The following is a 23420-nucleotide window of genomic DNA, read 5'->3' on the forward strand; positions in this document are numbered from 1 at the left end:
AGATATCCACCTGCAGCCCATGGAGGAACCCACAATGGATCAGGCAGATGTGCCCAAAGAAGGCTGTGACCCTGTGGGAAGCCCATGCTGGAGCAGGCTCCTGGCAGGACCTGTGACCCCGTGGAAAGAGGAGCCCACGCTGGAGCAGGTTTTCTGGCAGGACTTGTGACCCCATGGGAGACCCACGCTGGAGCAGTTAGTGAAGAACTATAGCCCATGGGAAGGACCCACGTTGGAGAAGTTTGTGGAGGACTTTCTCCTGTGGGAGGGACCCCATGCTGGAGCAGGGGAAGAGCATGAGGAGTCTTCCCCATGAGGAGGAAGGAGCAGCAGAGCGGAGACAAACGTGTGATGAACTGACTGTGCAACCCTCATTCCCCTGAGCTGCTAGAAGGGAGGAGGTAGAGAAATCAGGAGTGAAGTTAAGCCTGGGAAGAAGGGAGGGGTGGGGGGAAGGTGGTTTAAGATTTGTTCTTATTTCTTATCCTGCTCTGATTTTGATTGGTAATAAATTAAATTAATTTCCCCAAGTCGAGTCTGTTTTGCCCGTGACTGTAATTGGTGAGTGATCTCTCCCTGTCCTTATCTCCACCCATGAGCTGTTTGATATATTTTCTCTCTCCCTGTCCAGCTGAGGAGGGGGAATGATAGAGCAGCTTGGTGGACACCTGGCAGCTAGCCAAGGTCAACCCACCACAGGCCATTATATATGCTCATGGGAAAGAAAAGCAGGCCCCAAGGTGCACCATGCAACGTATTTAAATGCTGTTAATGTGTATGTGGCCACATGTGCTTGTCATAAGTTTTTGTGACAAGGGAATTTTGAACTTGAGGACTTTCTTCAAGTTCATATAAAGCATGTCATTAAAATTAAATTTGTATTAGTAAAAATAAATAGATGAGTAGGTGATACTTCTCATTTTTTAGTAATTTTTAAGGAATAAAGATTTGTATTTATAATATGTAAGACAAAAGGGTGTGTAAACCTGGCTTCCTTTTGTTGATTTAAAGTTGCATTTTGGAGAAACTTGTTTGTTTTCTGGATAGCATGTTACTTTAAGTTTTATTTTATTCTGCGATGTATGAAGAGAAATGGTCAAGAGAACGAGCAAGGTTTTTTGCAGCCACATTTTGAATGAAGAGATTGTATGTAATTTTAGGCTGAAATTCTGTAACATTTATAAACAATTTGAGGTCTGCCCTATTAATATTAAAATATTAAACTGAGTGAAAATGTAGTGTAAAAGGACCAAATTATAAGAGATTTTATGCAAAGTTAAATCAACTGTGTTGGAAGGAAGAAATTTTTACAGTGAGGGTGGTGAAACACTGGAACAGGTTGCCCAGAGAGGTTGTGGATGCCCCATCCCTGGAAATGTTAAAGTTCAGTTTGGACGGGGCTCTGAACAACCTGATCTGGTTGAAGATGTCCCTGCTTGTTGCAGGGGGGTTGGACTAGATGACCTTTAAAGATCCCTTCCAACGCTAACTGTTCTTTGGTTCTGTGAAAATTCTGGGGATGAACACTTGTATTTTGGGAAAAGATTATTAAAAACGGTGCACAGAGAATGTTATTCCAAGTATATTTAAACTCGCTGTTTAGAATTCACCTAAGATTAAAGGTAACTAAATAATTTGTTAGTTTAAGATACAGCTTTTTATGGAGAAACCGCTCACAGTTCTGCCAAGATGATGCAAATCTTTCAGGTTTAAGATTTATTCTTTATTGACAGTTTTGTCTTTTCTTTCTGCCATTTCTTCCATGTAAATGTTAGTTTTGCAGAAAATTTGAGAATACTGTTCACAGTAGAAAGGGTAAAAGTAGCTATATTTTTTTAATGAAGAAAAAGTTCTGTGTTTAGAAAGCATTGCTAAACGTTGAATAGAAAGGAGATGACGTTATAAAGGTGAAAAATGTTTATGATAAGTAATTTTTATCATCTGTGCTTGCACTCAAACTGGAAACCAAATTTAAAAATGTCTCTAATGCTTTTTTGTTTGTTTGGTGATGGAATATTATTATGTATTTAATGTTTTCTAGGTATTATCAGTCTTTGCAAACCTGGAAATTCTGGGATTCAGTCTCTTATTGGGGTACTTTTTATACCAAATATGGAAATACGGGTAGGTGGTAAATATTTAGTACTGATATAGGAATAATATTGGATGTTTTAATTAACATTTAAAATCTTAACATTTTTATCAGTTTAATGGTTTAAACGCAGACTTCAATTATGAGACCACTAGTCTTGAGTTTATTTGACCCCCAAGTCTAAGTCTGTAATTCCATTATAAAATTTCTGTGTGATCTTCCTTTTTCTGTCTTGGCACCTTACACATAAAATGAGAATGGAATCACACCCTGTATGTCTGAGAGGAGGGAATGGAGGACTGAATAGTGCATAAATTAATTTCTGCTCTGGCCACAAGTCAAAGCAAATTCACGGTAGCCACAGTTAAGAGTTTAAAGCATTGAATCTGAGATAAATAAAAATGTTTCTTTCTAATTACTTGCTAGATGAAGTAGTTAATGGTGGCAGCACTAACTGTTCTAAAAAAAACTGTAACCCAAGTAGCCTGAGCTTCTGTAGAATTCGTAGTGACAATCAGGCACACTTCTAAAGTAAGCAAGCCCCTTCCCTTCTTCTCTTCTCCAGATTAATTCAGATTATGAAAATAAGCATGTTATCCTAAAAGGATCCCTGAAGCAAAGACACCAATTTTAGCACTCTCTAGATATCTCAACTTCAATATTAGTAGTGAACAAAAAGACCATTTTTTGTAAATCTATAAAATCTCTGGCCCCCCCCCCCTTTTTTTTTTTCTGGTAGCAAGGTCTGCTTGAGGTTCTTTATGATATATTTCGCCTTCCTCTCCCTGTTGTTGCAGAAGAATTTCTTGAGGCACTTCTCAGCGTAGGTAAGTATTTTAGTACTGGTTCACAGAACAATTCGTTCTATTAAGCTCTTCTACAAATTTGAACCCTTCACTGTTTCCTCTATATTGTGAATTATGTCAGTCTTAACTGTTTCATCACTGAATTCATTGGGTGTTCTGAAGTCCTGTTTAAAGCTCTTTATCAACTGTTCAGTGTTGATCAAGCTACTAAAGTCTTCTGACATCCTTACTATATATCAGTTGTATGTTTCATACAAAAGCAGTAGTGGAGCATTTACACAAAAGACTGTAAATATGTCACTACAGATTAGACTTCTTTGAAGTTTAGAAGCATTAGTAATGTAGACGTGTTGGTGAATGTTACAGAAGTTATGAAAAAGGGTCTTTTCTATATATTGTGTATCTGATAGCTATCTCTGCTGCACTTCAGCAGACTTTTACTTTTCCTAGGGCAAGTGTATGTGGTTTTGTGTCTATATATTTAGCAGAGTTAGTCTTCTATCTTTAGAATTACTCCTTTGTAAACCTAAGAGTATTTTCTGCTTTTTCTCTCAGTGTAAAAGTATGAGCCCAAAAGGAGCAAGTCTCAGCCTTTAATGTTCCAGCAATTCTCTTCAAACTCTAGTTATAAATGTCTTTGTCATGCGGTTGTATAATCAAGCTTAATCCTTGTTCTGTGCATATACATAAAGAAATCATTCTTTGTTGCAAATTTGCTACTTTGCAACATATGGATATACGGCTTAAAATTTTAGGTGGTTATGATAGTTTCTGTTAAACAAGTTTAATGTGCTTATGAATTGGAAATTTAATTATTTTGGTTGATATCTTTGTCCTAGCTTTGAAGTTAGCCTTGCTTTGTGCAGGAGTGTGGATTAGATGATTTGTTAGAGATCACTTCTGACAAAATTTTCTATAATTTTAAACCTGGAATAGTTAGTAAGGACTATTATTTACATACTGACAACTATTAAAATAACACTATGAAATCCAGTGTTATAATTGCCACTGGCCATATTTTCTTGTTACAGATCCAAGCAGGTTTCAAGACTGCTGGAGACTTTCTGATGGCTTTGTAGCTGCTGAAGCTAAAACTATACTACCACATCGAGCCAGGTCAAGGTGAGCATTTTGCAAACTCAGTCTAAACTCTTGCTTTAGTTTACTGTTGTTGTTGACAAAAATATTTGGTTTTTTATTATTATTTCTTTGCAGACACAATAAGAAATGTACTTTTTAAAACATTTCCATACTTTTTTTTTTTCTCCTTAGGCCTGATCTCATGGATAATTATTTGGCTTTAGTGCTTTCAGCTTTTATTACTAATGGACTTCTAGAGGTAATTAATGCCATGAAGTTTAAATAGATGCTTGCTACTTTTTTTCCCATAAACATTAAAATAAGATGTCATACAGAAAATGTAATTTTTTAAAACTTTTTTGAAGGGTCTGGTTGAAGTGATCACAAGTAGTGATGACCATGTATCTGTTAGAGCAACTATCCTTTTAGGAGAACTTTTGCACATGGTAAGTAAGACTTTTTGCTGAGAATATTAGTTCATTGTAAATAGATATTTCCTATTATAGCTTTGGATTTATGTTACAAATTTGGAACATCCACTTTTCATCAAAATAATGGGTTATTTTATATTACAGCATATGGCACTTAATAAAACCAGCATGAATAGATAGGAAGGCGATTTGGAATGTACTGAAAGTACTAGGGCTTCTGCTTCAAGGATAATCCTCAGTAACCAGTTGTATTTTTAAGCTGGAGTCCTGCAAACTCACTCATTAATTACTGTGTTTGGTAAAAGGACTCCTGATGCTTTTGCTTTTCCTAAAATGATGGTAGCTCTGTGGCAGCATGTTTAGCTTTCTGCCTCGCAGGCTAAGCAGATGAAACTTTTTTTCATGTTCAGCTTGATGTGGCTTGGGTACTTCATATTATTCATTCAGGCAACTCCAACTTGATGGAGTACTCTTTCAGCACTGCTGTTGGTAGCTCCTGCTGCAGAGAAGCTGAAGGAACCTTGATTCATTCATTTTCCCTCTCCTTAAAATCTCTCTCATAGTAGCTTCTCTTTTTTTTTCCTTCATGCTGTATCACAACAAGATTAAAGTCTTTACCATTCCACACTGACAGAATTTATACTTATTTCAACAGGTAGAGATGAGAGGAAATTGTAAATTTATTCATAGAATATCTCGAGTTGGAAGGGACCCATAAGGATCATCAAGTCCAACTCCCTGCTCCTCGCAGGACTACCGAAGACTAAACCATATGACTAAGAGCATCATCCAAACATTCCTTGAACTCTGACAGGCTTGGTGCTGTGACCACTTCCCTGGGGAACCCATTCCAGTTACCGATCACCCTCTCAGTGAAGAACCTTTTCCTAATGTCCAATCTGAACTTCCCCTGATGCAGCTTCATTCCATTTCCTCGTGTCCTATCACTGGCTACCAGAGAGAGATGATCAGCACCTCTCCCTCTGCTTGCCCCCTTGAGGAAATTGTAGACTGCAATGAGGTCACTATTCAGCCTTCTCCAAGCTGAACAAACCAAGTGATCTCAGCTGCTCTTCATAAGTCTGACCCTCGAGGCCTTTCACCATCTTGGTTGCCATCCTCTGGACATGCTCTAGTAGTTTGATGTCCTTCTTATATTGATGTGCCTAAAACTGCACATAGTACTCGAGGTGGGGGCCGCACCAGTGCAGTGTAGAGTGGGACAATCACCTCCTTCAACTGGCTAGCTATGCTGTGCTCAATGCACCCCAGGACACGGTTGGCCCTTTTGGCTGCCAGGGCACACTGTTGACTCATATTCAACTTGCCATCAACACAAACCCCCAGATTTCTTTCCATGGGGCTGCTCTCCAGCCTTCTGTCCCCCAACTTGTATGTATAACCAGGATTGCCCCATTCCAGGTAGAGAATCTGGCACTTGCTCTTGTTAAATTTCATATGGTTGGTATTGCCCAGCTCTCTAGTCTATCCAGATCTCTCTGTAAGGCCTCTCTACCCTTGAGGGAGTCCACAGTTCCTCCTAGTTTAGTATCATTAGCAAACTTACTTAATGTACATTTGACTTCTGCATCCAGATCATTTATAAAAACATTAAAGAGCACTGGCCCTAAAATTGAGCCCTGGGGAATCCCACTGGTGACTGGCCCCCAGCCTGATTTAACCCCATTAACTTATAAAACTTTAAGCCCCACCCATCAGCTAATTGCTCACCCAATGTATTATTGACTTGTCTAGCTGTGTGCTGGACATTTTTTCCAGAAGGATACTATGAGAGACAGTATCAAAAGCTCTGCTAAAATAAAAAAAAAATCCCCCACATCTACTGGCTTCCCTTGGTCAACTAGATGCATGACCTTGTCATAAAAAGAAATTAAGGTGGTTAAGCAGGACTTTCCCCTCTTGAACCCATGCTGGCTATGACCAATGACTGCATTCTCTCTCAAGTGTTTTTCAATAACTCCCAGAATAACCTTCTCCATAATTTTGCCAGGCACTGAAGTGAGACTAACAGGCCTGTAATTACCAGGGGCTTCCTTCTTACCCTTCTTGAAAATTGAGACAACATTTGCCAGCTTCCAGTCAACTGGGACCTCTCCAGACTCCCAAGACCATTGAAAAATAATGGAGAGAGGTCCCATGATGACATTGGCCAGCTCTTTCAGTACCTTAGGATGAATCCCATCAGGACCCATAGATTTATGCGCATCCAGCTGGAGCAGCAAGTCTCAAACAAGTTCAGTGTTGGCTGGGACTTTATCATCCCCCCAGTCATGATCTTCCAACACAGGGCTCTGGGGGTCCCAGAGCCCATCATCATGTTGAAGACAGAGGTGGAGAAGGCATTAAATGTCTCCGCTCTGTCCCTATTCGTGAGGTGACCAACCTCATCAAGTAATGGACCAATGTCATCTCTGATCCTTCTTTTGCTGTTAACATATTTTTTTAAAAAGCCCTTTTTGTTGTCCTTCACAGTTCCGGCCAACTTGAACTCTAATTGAGCTTTGGCCGCATGAATTTTCTCCCTGCAGTGATGAAAAGCATCTCTGTAGTCCTCCTGTGTTGCCTGTCCTTGCTTCCAATGTCCATATACTTTCCTTTTATGTCTAGGTTCTAAAAGATGATTCCTGCTCAGCCAAGCCGGCCTTCTGCCCTGCTTGCTTGACTTCCAACACTTTGGAACTGCCTGCTCCTGCACTCTTAAGAGATGGCTCTTAAAAAATGACTAGCTTTCCTGGACCCCAATACCCTCAAAAGCAGATTCCCAGGGGACCTTACTAACTAGCTCCTTCAGCAGCCCAAAGTCTGCTCTCCCCATGTCCAGGGCCGAAGTTTTGCTGGCAGTTTTTCTTTCTCCCATCACTAACGATTTGAAACTCAACTACTTCATGGTCACTGTGACCAAGACAGCCACCAATCATCACTTCGCCCATGAGTCCCTCTGTTTTCAAACAATGAAGCTAGGAGGGCACCTTTCCTAGTTGGCTCCCTTAGTACCTGCACCAAGAAGTTATCTTCAACGTGCTTCAGGAATTTCCTGGACCTGTTTGTGTCCACTATATGAGATTCCCAGTTGATGTCTGGGAAGTTAAGATCCACCCATAAGGACAAGGGCAGCTGATCTAGAGATATCCCTTAATTCCTTGTAGAATAATTCTTTGGTGTCGTCATCCTGGATGGGTGGTCCATAGTAGACTCCCACAACAATATCCACTCTATTTGCTTTCCCCTTCATCCTTACCCAGAGGCTCTCAACCGTATTGTCACCAACTGCAAGCACCGTACAATCCAACCCCTTCCTTAAATACAGCACCAACCCCCCTGCCTCACCTGCCCTGCCTATCCCTCCTGAAAAGCCTATAACCGTCCATCATGGTACTACTGTATTTGTCTTGTTGAGGTTTCTTTAGCCTACTCCAGACCAAAACCAACCAACCAAAAGAAACCTACTTGAAGAGCGGAACTTAACCTAAATTATTTTGGTGTAGAGATGATATTTTTTTCATATACACTCCAGTGCTACCTTTCAGCCTGATGAGAAGCTTAGTCATGTGTGAAGTGATAAGATTTACCTTTCTTGCAAAAGATTTCATTCTTTTTCATGGCTTTTCTTGATGGTAAGAAGCATATGCAGCAGAGAACTTCTTGATCAGTTTTCTTGTGGGTTTTTTCCGGGTTTGTTTTGTTTTCTTTTTCTATATGAACTGCTTTATAAGAGACAGTAAGATTGTGAAATACAACTTTGTCTTACAAAAATTTGAATATGAGTTATCAGACATAGTCTTCATCTTCAGACTATAGACTCATTTCAGTGGTGTGGGATTGGCCTGTCCTTAATGCTCCAAAAACCAAGATTACAGTCTTCAGGTATAGGATTGCTTATTACTACAGTGGTTTACAACTGCTCAGCTCAGCAGCATAGGTCACAACCACAACAAATTTGTTCTTTAGTCTCTTCAGTGATTTTTTTTTTCTTTAAATAATTGGCAGAAATTTTTGAGTGTTCAGTCAGCCATGTAGTTTAAAAAGAGGACTCTGCATTAACGTATGCTGTTTTTCATGTTTTCTGGAATACTTTTGAATGGGAGCGATTAGATGCACTGACGTTTGAGTATGCTGCAAAGCATAGGTATTTTTTGATTTTTCTGAAGAGGTGATTCACCAGTCTGTGATGACTGTTTATCAAAACATTGAACAAATATTTGTACTCTAATTTTAAGATATTGAAGTAATTTATCTTCGTTATTCTTTAGTTTTCAGAAGCATTTGCACAACTATCCAAATGTTTCCCAAAATAAAAGCTATTAAATGTCCAGTAACTTATGAAGTTGCTTATTTATCAGATAACTTTTTTTGTGCGGAATCATTGCTAATCAAATGTATTGAATGAACATTAGCTTAAATTGTGTTTCTGATTTTAGGGTTTTTAGTACTTTTATACACATGACAGAAAGATATCTGATGCTTTGCATGTTTTTTAATTTTACAACTTTAAAAACCACCAATGCAAAAAATACAAATGAGAAGGCTCTGAAAGAAGGCTGAGTCCTAAAATTGTCTTAAGTTACTTTCAGTTGTATTTCAGATTGATTAATTAGATTAAATATTAAAAATGGTATGTGTAATTATTGCTCTGATGTTATGCAAAAGGTAGTTTTGTTATCATGCATTTGTGAAAGTCTTGTTAAAAGTGGTAGATTCTTCAAATGCTGATCCTAAAGAGACAGCTGAAAATATTGTAATAAGTTATTCTAACTGGTCTTCTCTTGTTGTTTAGGCCAACACAATCCTTCCTCATTCTCACAGCCATCACCTGCACTGCTTACCAACGCTAATGAATATGGCAGCATCTTTTGACATAATGAAAGAGAAAAGACTGTAAGAATTCTAGGTTACACTTAAAAGTGAAAATATGTACATCTTCTCTTCCCCCTGCAGTTGAGTCGTAAAACCTACATTATGAGTTTCCTGATGGCTGAAACCACTGCTGTCTTTATTTAAAAGAAAAATAGAATGTAGAAATGCTCTGTGACACTTACTAGGGAAATAGTTTCCAGTGCATGATTCCAAAAGTGTAATCTATTTACAGTAACAATTTAGAAATTCAGAAAGTTGGAAAGACAGTTTTAATAGTATATTTCAGAACACTTTTGCATAGATTGCAAGATTTTTATTTTTTTTTACACACAAAATTTTTCTTAAATTAACTCTTAAGGCACTGTTTGACCAAGCACCATCTGAGATGTGTTCTGTATGTTTGACCTCTCCATTGTTTCACCCTTCTTTTTTGGCATTTTGATACAATTAAGCCTTCCAAGCTAAAAAAGCCCGTACTATTTTTTTTTCTTTTGGTGTTTATCTATAGCTAATATAAATAGTAATAGAACAAATCAGTGAATCATTATTAGTGTGAACAAGAACAAAAACCCTGATATTGGCATGGGGCTGTTTTTTTACCATTTTTTTCTTCAGAAGAAAATGGTCATTGTAACAATAGTAATTATGTTCAAACAAATGCACCAGAAAGTTTTAAGTTTGCAACGATAATTTTTTTCAGTTCATTTAGTTTCCATTTAAATAGAAGACTATGAACAGAAATTTTAAACAACTTAGTGCAGCATTCTGCAGTGGCATGTTAAGCAGCATTAGCAACTGTTTGGCACTCATGGTAATCAAATGAGGTATATTTAGGCATCTGACTTGAAACAAATGTTTATAGAAGCTTTCTGTTCCTCTTTGAGAAATACCTGAATTTCAAAATTTTAAAAACCTGTGGGCTTTTTAATTATATTTTCCTTATTTTTTAGAATTTCTCTATACATCTACTAATCTTGCAATTTAACCTCTGAAGTGCTCTGTCATAAAATACCATCTCCTAGGTACTTCACACAGTTTAAACCTCTTGAGGAAAGAAGTCAAATAATTTGATAGATTTCAGTGTCTTTAAAATGTGTTTCTGTAACTCAGTAGTCTTACTTGCATTTCTTTGTAGAAGACCATTTAAATAGAGTGTGTTGGGTTTTTTTTCTAATAGTAATTATAGGAAATGTTTTTGTTAATTACTCTTGCCATTCCTGATCTGGTTTGTCAGATCAGTATTCTGATAAATGTATCATAACTTCGTATTTTGTCTTTAGTTGTGTTGTCAGTGATAAATTACAGAATCTTTTCAAACTGCTACTGTGAAATGATAAATGCTGCTTGTAGAGTGCTTCCCAGAAACTTAATTCTCTTATAAGAAACCTTCAAAACTAAAAAGCATATGTCACTAGAAGATTTTTATATGTGAAAACACCAGTTATTTTTCAAAAAAAAGCATATCTGAAACTCCTTTACAGGGTATTCCACTTGGTCAAAGCTGTGGGAGGAGAGGAAGAATGAAGAACAGAAGGGATATGTTTATGGATTACTTGCAGTTTTTTTGCTTTTTTGCATTCGTGGACATACCTGATAGAGTAGTAAGAAATCCTGGTTTTGTTGGAAGAAAGTTATTTTGCAGATGTATTTGTTATATTTGGGGATCTTGGTTTTGGTCAACACTGTGTTGTTTCATGCTCTGAAAAACTGCAAGCCCTGTTACAGATTAAATTTATGTAATTTGGGTAGGCAACCAAATTCACAACTATTTGTTTATTTGAAGAGAATACAAAAAACCCACTCTCCTATCCTATGACAATCACTCTCCTATCCTATGACAATTTTTGTTTATGGGGAAGAAAGGTAGACTTAACCTCCTCATTTTTTAGACTTCCTTATTTTATTTTTTTCTGCTACCATTATTTTGCAATTTAGCATTTCTGCCCATGTCAAATGTCATTTCTGTTACTTCCTGCCTTTTCCTGGAAAATTTCTTACATGTTGTTGCTGAGCTGTTTAGATATAAAGAACAGGAAATATACTACTGATACTCTCTGACACCCTCTGGGGAGGGGAAGAGAATTTACAATAAATACTTTGTTAGTCCAAGTTGAAGCTAGTTGTCTCAACTTCACTGTAGAACATTGATCTACTGTGACATCTCACAATACTTTATCACTTTTAAACTTTTGCAATATCTTCTGTGAACTCTGAAAGGTACCACTAATTGCAGAGTAGAAGAAAAGTTATCAGTAAGGCTCATTCTTTGGTACAAGAAATTCTTAAAGATAATATTCTGTATAATTTCAGTACAAGACAGAGGGATATGGAAGTATGAAAACTTATATAAAGAAAATTATTTTCTCTTTATTGGCCTTGGAATTGTTGGTGAATGCTTTCTTGAGCTATGTTTATTTAACTCAAGATATAGCAGTGTCAGTCTTTAGTTGAATAACAGCTGTCAAATACTGATTATAGTATTTTTTTCTATTAGACGAGCAAGTGCTGCTCTCAACTGCTTAAAATCTTTTCATGAGATGAAGAAAAGAGGACCTAAACCTTACAGCCTCCATTTAGATCATATTATTCAGAAAACGATCTCAACCCATCAAAAAAGGGATCAGTACCATGTGCAGAAAGACATCTTTATTTTAAAGGTATTACCATTATTGATTTTTCAAAACTGAATTTGATTTTGTGTTTTGGAGACTTAGATCCCACCTCCCAAGCTTCACTCATTTAATTCAGAGCTATTTATGTGATATCTTTGTAGAATTTTTTTCATTTAATTTGTCTTCTAGCTACTTGTGGATAGTATAGTGTATTTCTAGAAATTGAAGAGTGAAATTACAATAATTTTTAATGCTTTTTAGTCTTAATTATGATCTCTTACTATTAAATTTTTAATGCAGTACTGTAACCATGCAATTTACTTTCAAATACAAAATATTGTGGAGCATAGCCCTCTTAATGATTGTTGCATGAACAGTAAGTATATCATGTCACAAGGCATGATGCAAGGAAACTTACTGTAGTTTTTTATGTCTATATTCCAGGATACAGAAGAAGCACTTTTAGTGAATCTTCGAGACAGCCAAGTTCTCAATCATAAGGAGAATCTCGAATGGAACTGGAATCTGATAGGAACCATACTGAAGGTGAGCCTAAAAAGGGTGTGATACTATTTCCATGAAATTATTGTGGGGGGAGTCTCCATTTCACATGTGAGCTTTGACTTTCTAATATCAATCCCACACTATATCCCATAATCTGTTTTATTTCAGAAAATTAGGATCTCATTGGTTTAATCAGTGCTGATATAATCTCTTTGTATACAACCCTTAAGCTATATACAAAATACACTACGCTTAAATTCACAGGTTTCTTAATAAGCATATATTAAATTTTATATAACTTTATTTGTATAGCAATAGACTTTATAGAATTGAGGTATACTGACTTTAAAGTTGCTAATACTTTAGACTTCAGTCCAAACCATATAGGGATGATGTCTTGTTCAGTTTAATAGCAGGTTTTTGGGTTTGGGGTTTTTTGTTGTTGTTGGTTGTTTTGGTTGTTGTTTTTTTTTTTAAATATATAACGTGCTTTGAAGGTTAAGGCTGGAGGTGGGTTATAGATCAAGCTTCAGATGCTTACTGAGCCACATACAAAACCATCAGTAGCATGCAGTCTTATTGTATGTTTTGAACTAATATAAATAGTCCCATAGCATCAAGTTTATGACAAAATTAATTTGTCTTCACAAAATACAGGAAATATCTCTAACAGGGAGGGCATTATCTTAAATATATTTAATGTACAGCTTTTTAAGGGACTGTCTCTTTTTTAAGCAGAGGACTTTCTTTGAGTAATAAAACTTTCTGACTGAGTACTTGGTCTTAGAGCCAAAATACCTTTTGTCATTCTGTGCATCAAAGCTATCCTTCCATTGTTACCCCCAAGTAACATTTTCTTACTGTCATCTTTACTATGTTGTTATAAAGATGGCAAAAGTACAAAACAGGATTAATGGTGACAGACATAATCAAGATTATATTAAAAAAAACCCAACACCTACCCGCCTCCAAAAAAATTAAAATCTCCCTAAATATTTCTGTGCAGTTTTTTCAGGGACTGATAAACTTGAGAGAGCAACAATCTGTCTGGTATAAAGACCTGAATAGGTATATGACAGTAGCTTTGCTCCACCAAATTCCCCTGTTAACAGACTTTTTACTGTAACACTACTAGATATCTATGATTATTAATCATAGATATTTTTACCTTTGATTCAGTATTAAAGTTATTATCCAGAAACTGTTCTTCAGAATCTCACTTTTTAATTAGTCTGTGTAGTACTTTGACGATGGAAGTTTTATGTAGTTGACAACTAAGTTTCTTTGGGGTTTTTTTTGGGGGGTGTAGGTGTTTCTCCTCTGAAATTTAGGTCAAGCTGTCAGTTTCCCTGCTATCAGACCTCCCCTGCACTATGTTTTGTAGTGTCCCACCGAACAGTTCTAAATATCTCAAAATCAGGGACTTCTGTCTTTCAGAATGAGAAGTTACTGTGTTTTCTGGTTAAATTCAAATCACTTCAGTTCCTGTTAACATTATCTTAGCTTACACTGGTGTTGTGCAGTTTATCAGTGGTCCATCTTTAGTCTCTGAATCAGCAGGACCCAGATTCCAGCGGTTGGACTTCAACATGTCATGTGGCTACTCACCTCCCTCCCATCTCAGTTGCAACCTGATGGCTGTGGAGCATCAGCTTTCCTACCACCTCACTACTTGCATCTCATATGGTTCCTTACTGCCTTTTTTTTACTTGCTCAGCTTGATGTCTAAGCTGCTAAAATAGCAGCAAAAGTGGCAGTGGTCAGGACAGAGGAATTGAGACTGTGTTAACAGTAGAGTTTCATATTAATCTAGCGCTGTGGGTTCAATGTTACTAGCGTAGTCAGTTTTACTAATTGTTAACTAGTGCACTATATGTCTTAATACTAGTATACCAATTGGAAATGTAGAACTGTATTGCTTCAGTAGGAAAGAAAAATGTTTGATGCACTCTTTTCCATCCCTTCCAAGAAGATACTAGTAGCAACAAAAATAAATCTAAAGCCATAGAGACAATAAATGGATGAAGAAAGGATAGGTCCAGAAGAGAGTATATTGGTTTTGTGTGATCCTTCTTAAAACATCTTGCAAAGTATCAACAGAGGGGTTTAAATACCATTTTAATAAGCAGTATTTAAGTGAGCTATAACAGAAAAATTATTTTTAAAACAAATCAGAATAGTGACAACAGCAAAACCCGATTTCCCTGTTATGTGTATCAAAATCTGTTTGCTATTTGCAGAGAAGAAACTGAGCAAAAATGTTTATTTTTTGTTAGCATGTCATAGTTTTCTATTTTCATTAGAATTATGGACTTGTACACATAGCATGCACCTGACATTCCCTGTCCTTCTCTAGAAAATAATAGAACAGTTCTTGGAGCAAGAATGTGGGCTTTTCAGTAAAATAAGAGGTTATTTTATAGGTAATATTAGATGCAAGAAAACTTGCACTTCTAATTATTAGGTGAATAGAACCATAATAGAAATTAGTAAATTTTAGTGACTAATCAAGGACTGATGTACAAGATTCATATAATACTATATTTGCTGTTTTTTCTAGTGGCCAAATGTAAATCTAAGGAACTATAAAGATGAACAATTGCACAGGTATGTAAAAATTACATAGACTTCCTTTGAAGAAAGAAATTTGGAAAAACTGGGGTTTAATGTTGCAATAAACTATTCCTTGATGTGTCACATTTCTGAACCTTAATCTGTGGATAAGCAACAAAAATGAAAATTTAGGTAATTAGGTTGCAATATTTGCTTTAAATAAACAGGTCTTTAAGCTTTAGTGGTTTCTTTTCTGTGCACAGATACTTTATATATTTATTCCCTAAACAAGAATCATATCAGCTTTGCAAACGCCCTATTTCATTTTAAACCTTAAAGTATTACCTCTTTGATATTTCATACATTAGTGTTTGATGTTAGCACTTAACAAATTTTGACAGAATAGACCTACAGTTGTACAGTTATATAGTTATATAGTTATAGCTTTCATCAAAAGCCAAGAGGAAGTTATTTCTAGTTGCTATTAATGGTGAGGGAAGCATGTGTGATTTGAGAAGACAATCAGTACAGCTCTGATTCCTTTCCTGTCTGGTATTAAGGCATTTTTATTACTTTTGTGCATGTGTGGTAATAGTGTTACTAATTAGTTCTTGGATGTAACTTTTAACATGCATTTCAGAAATTTATTTGATTAAACAAGCTACTTTGAAGAGTAGTTCTGTATTTGTAGGTATGGAAAGCTACCTCTACATGAATTTGGGGAAAAACCTGAAGCTAAAATGTATCCTGAAGCACTCACGCTGCACCATTTTAAACTATTACTAAAAAGTAATCAGGCAACTTTTATATAGTGTTCCTAGCATAAGTGATATTACCATTGTAATCGTAGTCATAATTTAATTTTGCATTTGTGTATTTTTCTCATCCCCCTCATCCCCCCCAAACATTAATTGCTAATCTATACTTTGTGGTAAAGGATTATTTACCAAATCCGGCAGTTTATAATGTTGCTTCTCTAAAGGAAAATCTGCAGTCTTGGCTGTGACACTCACATCCACTCCTCTACCTACCTATCTGGGACAGTGTTCCTGTTTCCTGGTTTTGTGCTGCATTCAAGCATTGTTCAGTGCCTAAATAATTTAATACTAAATAAATAGAGAAAACCTAGGATTGAGTTACTGTAAATCTTCTACAGTTGGTTGATCCTTTCTACAGGATTGTGGGTTAGATGCTTTAATGGCTTTTTAAATGCTGCTGTTCTTGTTTAATTATAACTAATTAGCCCCCAAATCTCTCTAGTTTCAATGCTGATCATAAAAAATTTTCAGCCACTTTGTTTTTGAAGTGTAAAGTAAATTTATTTGCCCTTCCATAAGTTGATTACTTTTTTCTTTTACTTTTAGTGTTTTTGTGATGATCTTATGACTGTTAAAGTGAAATTCAATATATTTTTTATATAGATCATTTAATAGAGATACAGTTAATGCAGTATGTGAATAAAAATATATACACACTTAAGTGTACATGTGTATATATGCACTCACATATAAATAATGTGTGTGCTAATAAATATATTTATTGCTAATAACCCAGAATAAAATATACTTCATTTGACAAAATCTAAAGAAACCCTCAGGTTTCCTTTATAATTGGTCCTGTGTTTGGAGTTGGAATAGTGGCTTACTTTCACTTTTTTAACTAAAGGCAGTGCCTTACTTATGCTTTCTTAATGCTTGACATATCTACCTTCAGGCAGAACATTCTGTGTTCTTTTAAAGCACAAATGTGTTTATTTTTTGACTAAGAATTGACGGGGGGAGTGTGGCGATTCACGACACGGACTCCGTATCCATGCACAAGCAAAGCCAAAGGCCGTTTATTAACAAAAGAGCAGCCTTAATATAGTCTGCCTCCTGAGCCAGTATTTTTCCCTTCTCTCTGCCTCTGAATGTGTTCTATCATACTAGCTCCACATATGGTATAAACATAGATAAGCGCGCTCTCCTGCTTCGGTGCTCCAGCTGTGCCCCTGACCTTTTGTCCCGCATATCAAGGACTCAGTTCTGTGTTTTTGTGGGTTGTTTTTCTATCTCACGGCTTGCGTCCAACAAGGGTGATGAGATCTCTGGTGCTGTCATGGGAGGCCACATTCACTTACTCCACAGGAAGCTCTTTGTGGAAGATTTATACCTGCAGTGAAAAATTCAAGATATATTGCTCGCCATGGTTTCAAAAAGTCTGAGTGAGAATCTGCATTTGCAATCACTGTGTTATGCTTCAGAAATGCTTAAGTGAGGTGAATGAAAATACTGTTGTTGAATAAATATGGCCTTTTTCTGGAGAATAAAATTTTTTTTTTCACAGTAGTGTTAGCTATTATAGCTAAAGAGAAGTCATCACAAACATTAAGACAGGCTCTTCTTTAGCTCTTTTAAGTCTAGATAATATAGTCTTTGAAACTCACTACAGGATAAATTACAGTAGAACAAAATATAAGCATGAGAATGAGAAGGAAGATATAGCTTCTAAGAGCATAGAGATTTTGAGTTCCGTATTTTAAATCATGTCATAGAAAACCCTTTATGACAAACTGTACAGCTGCATATCTGAAACGTCTGGATAGACTCTACTGATACCTGTTACTGTCTTTTAATAACTTTTGAAATTTTATTGCCAATAAGATAATTTAGTGATAAAATATCTTATACCAGCATCATTTTGTAACGTGAGACTGTCCTTGTCTTACTTGAAAAATAACATTCTTTTTTACTTTCCTTAGGTTTGTAAGGAGATTGCTATATTTTTATAAGCCTAGCAGTAAACTATATGCCAACCTGGATCTGGACTATGCCAAGGCTAAGCAGCTCACTGTGGTGGGTTGTCAGTTTACTGAATTTCTTCTTGAATCAGAAGAGGTAAGAAATTTTCAGCTACAAGACTGGAGATAGAATGAGTAGTGCTGCTGTACACCACTTAGAGGGGGGGAAGAAACCTTATTTTAGTGAAGGCTTCTGTAGACTTTGGATGTTAAAACTAAAATGATCAGCATAATTAAGAAATATAACTTAAAATCTTGAATTGTCCAGATAAGACACTGGGGAGACAACTGTGTTTAAGTAGGAGTTTTATTAAATACAGCTTTATTAAATGCAACTTAGGGTTTGGTTGTGGATTTTGTTTCTGTTGGGGTTTTTTGGTTGTGGATTTTGTTTCTGTTGGGGTTTTTTGGTTGTTTTTTTTTCTATGTATATCCTTTGTTTCTCTGCCTCCTTTCTTGTGTGCTAAAGACTTTTATGCCTCAGGCCAGAGGAAAATGTCTTTGAACAATCCTTTTCTTGGAAAGAATAGGATTGGTCCTAAGATGTCTCTAAGCTAAGTTCCTTTTATTTGCCTTGAACCTTTTTCTTTAGTCTGAACTGTATTTGCCAAACAGCATTTCTGTTTTGTGTCTGTATTGTGTTTGTACGGTTTAAGAAACTTTAAACAATGGATTTCAGTAAAGGAGAGACTCAGTTCTGCTGCTAGTAAATGCTATTACTCTTTGTTTTGTTAGGATGGACAAGGCTACCTGGAGGAATTGGTTAAAGATATTGTAAATTGGCTCAACTCTTCATCAGGAATGAAACCTGAATGTAGTCTTCAAAATAATGGGCTACTAAATACCCTTAGCCAGCACTACTTTCTGTTTTTTGGTACTCTCTCTTGTCACCCTCATGGAGTGAAAATGCTTGAAAAATGTAATGTGTTTCAGTGGTGAGTATTTTTATTCTGTTTAAATTGTGCTTACAGGTATAATTGTTATGAAAGTTGTAAACTGTGCATGAGGACCACTGTCTTATAAAGCTGAAAACTTTAAAATTATTTTGATTTATTTTCAAGTAAAGATCCTCAGTTGTTAGGGGGTTTGGGTGGTTTTTTTTTGAAAGGTCTTTTAGCTGTTACTGAACAGATATGGGTGATTGTGTTACAAAATAGCTTACTTTTTCCTGTCCACACCTATCTGACAGAAATCAGTATCATGAAGGATGATACTGTACTGAAATGTTGGTTTGTTTTTTAATTTTTTTAAAGAATAAAATAAAAATAAAAGTGGAAAATAAAAAACAACAAACTGGTAGGTATCATACTGTGTGTGAAATGTGATGATGCATGTTGTACCTAAACTCCAGTTCAGTATATTTGAGTGAAGCTGTGGAGTTCAAAATTTTGTTTGGGTACAAATAAACTTACCCTACTTTGGGAGTAATTTGGCCAATGGCTAGTCTATTTCAAATATAGTAAATTTTAAGAGAAAATTCAGGTGGTTTGATGTACCTTTTTTTTTTTAAACACAGTTTTCATTGATTATTAGAATACATGTTTTTTACTGTCTACAGAAAACTTCATTTACAACAAAATCTAGATAGTTAATAGGACTAACCTTATGGCAAGCTGTATACACAGAATGTTTTACAATGTGGAATTGTTCACAGAGCTTCATGAACATTTATTTTTGTACTCATAATCGCCAATCCAAGTATACTGGCAAAACTTACATAGCCATTAAAAAAATGTTGGTTTGGGTTCCCCCCCCCTTGCAGTTTAGTGCATTATTTGGTCTCCCTTTGACTCCAACAGCTGTAACAGTTTAATGTCACTCCATTTCATATGAGACCTTATTTTGTATTCTTCTGCTTTTATAGAACTGAAAATCTAATTCAGAGTACTTAAGTTTAAATTATCAGTTAAATAAGTGGGTTTGAGTGGGTTCAAATACTAACTTTTATATTCCCTCCCCCCAGTCTTCTTAATCTTTGTTCTTTGAGGAACCAGGATCACTTGTTAAAATTGACTGTTTCTAGTTTGGATTACAGCAGAGATGGGTTAGCAAGAGTCATTCTTTCTAAGATCCTAACAGCAGCTACTGATGTAAGTTCAATTCAACTTATGTTCCATTGTTATTTGCCACTAGACATTTATTTTGTTATTCAAGGTGCGTGACTTTATTTTTAAGATAATATATATGCAGAAAGGTTTTTATTTTTGTATTTAGAAAAATGAAATTCCTACTCATATAGCTTTTAAATTTGCTGTGAACTTCACACCTTTTATTGTATTTGTGCTCAGGAAATTAAGTCATTCAAACAGATGTTTCTCTCATGTATGAAGGGGGGTTAAAGTCTTTAAATGCGTAAACCAAATATAACATCATTGCCTAGGTCAGTGGACGTCCTAAACCAATGGTGAAGGCATTGTTTTCACAAACAGAATATATTCAACTCTGATACAGGTATCACTAGCTGTAAGCAGACTGTCTTGAAGTGGGGTGCAGATACTGTCTGAACATACTGTCCCAAGCATATACAAAGCCAGAAAGCAGTTGAGACCCACTGCTGCCCTTAGTAATGATAACTAAAAATACAATTTTCACCTATTTGTAGTTCAGTTTAATGAAAAATGAATGGATAGTAAACACTTCTTGTACTTTGGACGTGAATAGGATAGACATTACTCTCCAGCACCTTAGAAATTAAGAAAGCTTGTAGAGCCCTGTACTGGTTTTGGCTGGGATAGAGTTAAATTTCTTCATAGTATCTAGTGTGGGGCTACATTTTGGATTTGTGCTGAAAACAGTGTTGATAACACACTGATGCTTTACTTACTGCTTAGCAGTGCTTACACAGAGTCAAGGCCTTTTCTGCTCCTCGCACTGCCCTGCCAGCAAGTAGGCTGGGGGTACACAAGAAGTTGGGAGGGGGGACAGCTGACCTCAACTGACCAAAAGGGATATCCCATACCATATGGTGTTGTGCTCAGCAATAAAACTGGGGGGAAGGTTGGTGGGGGGGCTGCTGCTTGGGGACCAGATGGGCATCGGTTGGTTTGTAGTGAGCAATTGTTTTCTTTTGCATCGCTTGTTTTTCTTGGGTTTTATTTTCCTCTCTTTTTTTCTTTTTTATTTTCCTTTTTTAAAAATTTCTTTTTAATTATTAAACTGTGTTTATCTCAACCCACGAGTTTTCTCAATTTTACCCTTCTGATTCTCACACCTCCCCCCCCATCCCACCGAGGGAGGGAAGTGAGCGAGCGCTTTGTGGTGCTTAGTTGCTGAACGGGGTTAAAGCATGACAAGCCCCCAGGTTTACCCATTTCAGTTCTGGTCTGTTTGGGATTGTGAAAAGGATTAGAGATCATGATCTGAATTTTAATAGGTCTCACTGGCATTACCATGAGTATTTAATGCCAAACCTTGACAGATGTCATGGTAGAACTCCTTGGAGAAAGCTGAGAGACACTCTACAGGCTCAGAAACTTAAGAACTCAAATTTTGGAGCTCCAACCTAAATAATTAGTTTTAAGGATACAGATCTTTCTTGCTAGAAACACTCATACCTTCTCACATCCTTGATGTTTTAAGGTCTCAGCCCATGTTAGTAGCCTATGGCTACTGAGTTCTAATGTTTCTATTTCCCAGTCTCACACTGATACACGGATCTAGCAAGGTTGTCTAGGGAAACAGCAGAGATTAAGTAACTGTCTATTTTTAGAAGTCTCTTGAAATGTAAAAGAATAGAAATTATTAGGATACGTCTTCTCAACTGCCTACCACTGGCTTATGAGAAAGGTTACAGTTTTACTTATATGTGCACTGATATGGGTCAGTAGTCCTTAATATCAGAATTAGGTGTGCAGTCAGGTATAGCAGGTCTCTAACCATAGCGATATCTAGTAAAATTCACGGCTGAGATGTGTTGTGACTTAAATTCTAAATACTGAAGTGTAAAAAGCTAATCCAAAGGATAAAATGTTTTGATTATTCTGATATTAATTGTATCCTTAGTGGTATAAGTGGTATTTCTGAGCTACCGTAATTGGCAAAACTACAAGTCTCTTCCAGAAATGAAAATATTTGTGTGAGGTGGAAATAGTAGTCAATTCGGAGAGGATAAGGTGCCACAAAAAATATGGAAATATTGAACTGACAGATATTTGCATGGGCAGTTCAACTGACTGAGGAGTAATTTTAGAAGTACATCTGCTTAGATGTTAGGGGAAGGTATCTGCAATTTTCTGGGGTTTACGGTCTGGAATTCTGAAACAGCACCATTGTCAATAGCAAACAAAGATTTATTCCTTTGTATTTAGCAAGCATGATTGGAAAACATTGAAACTTGGCACAGTTTATACCACTCACTGCTCTGTTCCATAGGGACAATATATTTTTTAACATTATCAGAACTGACTTTCTGTCACCTTGGACAAATGAATCCTAAGATTAAAAATGAACATGCAGTTCAATTCAAATAAGGCACTTGCAAGCCCTTCCACCTTCCCTTTTCAAGGACTTCATCAGAAGTCCTGATAGGATGAGTGGAGCCTGTATAGTAAGAAAATGTCTATGGAATGGTTTGTATTAATTCAGAATCCAGAAGACAAATTGTGATTTTTTGATTCTGTATGCTGCCTCTGGCTTCTAAATTATGTTTAAAAGCAATAAAAATGCATAATTTCTAAAAAGCTGGTTTTTTAAGGGAAAAAGACCATTTCCAGTAAGGCTTTTCTTCCCTTTAGAAATTTTAATTCCCCGATATGTTTTTTAGTGAAATATCTTATTTTTAGTGTCTGTTTATTTCAAGAGCTGAAGGTGCTCTTTTTTGTGGGTTAACTGAGGTTATAGCCTCATACACCTTTTACAGCTATCCAGAGCTGTGAAGCAGGTTTGTTAGCCATTTGCTAATGAGTGTCTCAGAACAAGGAAAAGTAATTTCTGTAGTCAGCTTAGCATTAGAAGGGGAGAGTAGTGTTTTTGGGGGTGACTATGTACAACAAAAACATTTACAGAGCAATATCTTTGCAGATCAGTGAAACAAACACATCTTAACCTACTTGCAGATGTGCTTTGATCATTCATGCTGAAGCAAATTAATACTGCCTTGGCTGCCTTTATGCCAGCTCATGGTAGAAACAGCAGAGTAGCCAGTGTGTCTTCAAGTGTTGCAGTTCATAACCTTTTATCTTCATGGGTGGCTAAGAGGTAGATTTATCCTATATCTACTGGCATCTATGCTGAGCTGTATGTAATCAAGTGAGCATAGTGACCTCTGACTCGTGTCGTCACTTCTATGGGTCACAAAGACCTTTACTATTAAAATTAAGAATCTTCTGACAGATATAGTACAGGGCTTTATCTGTGTTTTTCATGTAGTTCATGCTTGGGGGAAAGAGGGGAATGCCTGTTTCCTCAGATATCCTCTACACTGCTTTTGCTTTTGGTTCCTGTCAAAAGTAAAAACATTCCAGGATTTTGCTTCATCTTTTCATTCTCCAAACAGAAAATAAAAATTGTGCTATTTCTGCACTAGCTATCTGGATAGATTAATTCATGTTCAGGAAGTATTTCAGGAAGTGAAGATTATTCTTTTGTTCTGTTTATCCCATTCAATATAGTTATAGCAGTAACAATGATTCTTTATAGACAGATTTTAACACTTGAACTACATGACACTGAATTCTGGTTTCACATTAT

General features: G+C 36.4%; 1 protein-coding gene across 2 annotated transcripts in view; it reads left to right on the forward strand.

The window, feature by feature from the left end:
• The window catches only part of LOC142049341 (rapamycin-insensitive companion of mTOR-like), a 131970-nt gene that overhangs the window by 82107 nt on the left and 26443 nt on the right, over nt 1-23420 (forward strand). For both annotated transcript variants that reach the window (XM_075076976.1, XM_075076977.1), the window contains 12 exons: nt 2042-2124; nt 2832-2919; nt 3930-4020; nt 4171-4237; nt 4344-4424; nt 9205-9305; nt 11779-11941; nt 12341-12442; nt 14961-15007; nt 17694-17829; nt 18468-18667; nt 19696-19822. In XM_075076976.1, coding sequence (XP_074933077.1) covers nt 2042-2124; nt 2832-2919; nt 3930-4020; nt 4171-4237; nt 4344-4424; nt 9205-9305; nt 11779-11941; nt 12341-12442; nt 14961-15007; nt 17694-17829; nt 18468-18667; nt 19696-19822 — 1286 coding nt within the window. The remainder of the gene's footprint in view (nt 1-2041; nt 2125-2831; nt 2920-3929; nt 4021-4170; nt 4238-4343; nt 4425-9204; nt 9306-11778; nt 11942-12340; nt 12443-14960; nt 15008-17693; nt 17830-18467; nt 18668-19695; nt 19823-23420) is intronic.

The sequence above is a fragment of the Phalacrocorax aristotelis genome, chromosome W, assembly GCF_949628215.1.
Source record: "Phalacrocorax aristotelis chromosome W, bGulAri2.1, whole genome shotgun sequence".
NCBI classification, from domain to species: Eukaryota; Metazoa; Chordata; class Aves; order Suliformes; family Phalacrocoracidae; genus Phalacrocorax; species Phalacrocorax aristotelis.